The sequence below is a fragment of the Galendromus occidentalis genome, unplaced genomic scaffold (assembly GCF_000255335.2).
Source record: "Galendromus occidentalis unplaced genomic scaffold, Mocc_1.1 scf7180000076770, whole genome shotgun sequence".
In the NCBI taxonomy this organism is placed as follows: domain Eukaryota; kingdom Metazoa; phylum Arthropoda; class Arachnida; order Mesostigmata; family Phytoseiidae; genus Galendromus; species Galendromus occidentalis.
The window spans coordinates 2,241-3,486 of record NW_003804759.1 but is presented as its reverse complement, the minus strand read 5'-3'; the positions used below and the strand labels follow the sequence as shown (position 1 = coordinate 3,486).

Below are 1,246 nucleotides of genomic sequence, written 5' to 3'. Positions count from 1 at the left end.
TCGAGGTGTTACAAGGTATGTGTTTGACGATTATTCCTGCAATGTGGAAGAAACAATTCGCATCGGAGGGATCCCTCGGGTTATGAAGACGAATCGACGAGTTGGTCGATCACGCCATAACTCACCGGGACACCTCGGGTGCTCATCGGTCCCGTCCGCACAATCGGATTTACCGTCGCACTCGAGGTCCGCGCCGACGCATTCGCCGCCGTGGCATTGATACTGATCCTCTTGACATTCTTCGGCGCAATCGCGCTCGTCGGACCCGTCCCAGCAGTCGGGAGCTCCGTCACGTTTCCAGTGGAGGCTGATGCATGTCGAGCCGTCCTGGCATTGGAACTGGGTATCGTTGCAGGTCAGATTACGATTCACGTGGGGGCAATCGAGCTCGTCGCTCTTATCTCCGCAATCGTCCCGGCCATCGCACACCCAGCTGGAATCGAATTCCATCTCAATACAGAACACGGCAGTCCGTCACGTGTTTCGCACGGGCTGCTTAACGGCAAGATCACGCGGCGGCGGGAAAATCGCTGCTGAAACTCGAATTGGAAGTATCGCGCTTACTCTAACATCGCACACTTCCCATTGGCGCATTGGAAGCGCTTCGAGGAGCAATTCTTCGGTCTTTCACGGTCCACCTCGTCCGACGCGTCGTGACAGTCTTCGTCACCATCGCAAACCCATTTTATGCTGATGCAGCCTCCATGGTGGCATTCGAATTGAACGGACGAGCACGTAGGTCGGACTGGAAGAGATTTCGAGCGTGAGAACTCAGAGACCGATGATAGATTCGATCGGAGGGGATCGAGATGTCAGAAACGACGCAATTCATTTTATTCGTCACGAGATCATAGTGAGACCCACCGCATCCGAGCTCGTCAGCGCCGTCTTTGCAATCTTGACGACCGTCGCAACGGAATCTCTTCTTCAGGCACCGACCATCTGGTTCTGTGCATCGGAATTCGTCCTTTGTACATTTACGATTGGCTGGAACGCAATGGAAAAGCTCGTGAGCGGGTAGTCGGAGATTCGTCCCGCTGCTCGGTACGATCAGATGCTCAGCTTTTTCCGACGATCGGTAAGCGCAGAAGTCGCGCGGTTGTCATTCGCTGACTACTTGCACGCGCAGAGAATTTGATTGGCGTCCCGTGTTTGCTCCGCGTCCCCCGCGATCTCCCGTTTCGAAAGGGCTCCAGGATCGCGAGATGCGGGGGACGAGCTTATCAGATTCTATCATCATCGTTCC

At 54.9% G+C, this 1,246-nt stretch overlaps 1 protein-coding gene across 1 annotated transcript in view; it reads right to left on the bottom strand.

Annotated features, from left to right (window-relative positions):
• LOC100905322 (low-density lipoprotein receptor-like) overlaps positions 1 to 987 on the bottom strand; it is a gene marked incomplete at its 5' end in the record, with an annotated part of 4,468 nt that extends 3,481 nt beyond the window's left edge. Inside the window, 3 exons of the mRNA XM_018638243.1 lie at positions 126 to 433; positions 565 to 745; positions 865 to 987. Of these exons, the coding sequence (XP_018493759.1) occupies positions 126 to 433; positions 565 to 745; positions 865 to 987 (612 nt within the window). The remainder of the gene's footprint in view (positions 1 to 125; positions 434 to 564; positions 746 to 864) is intronic.
• Positions 988 to 1,246: the final 259 nt, after the last annotated feature.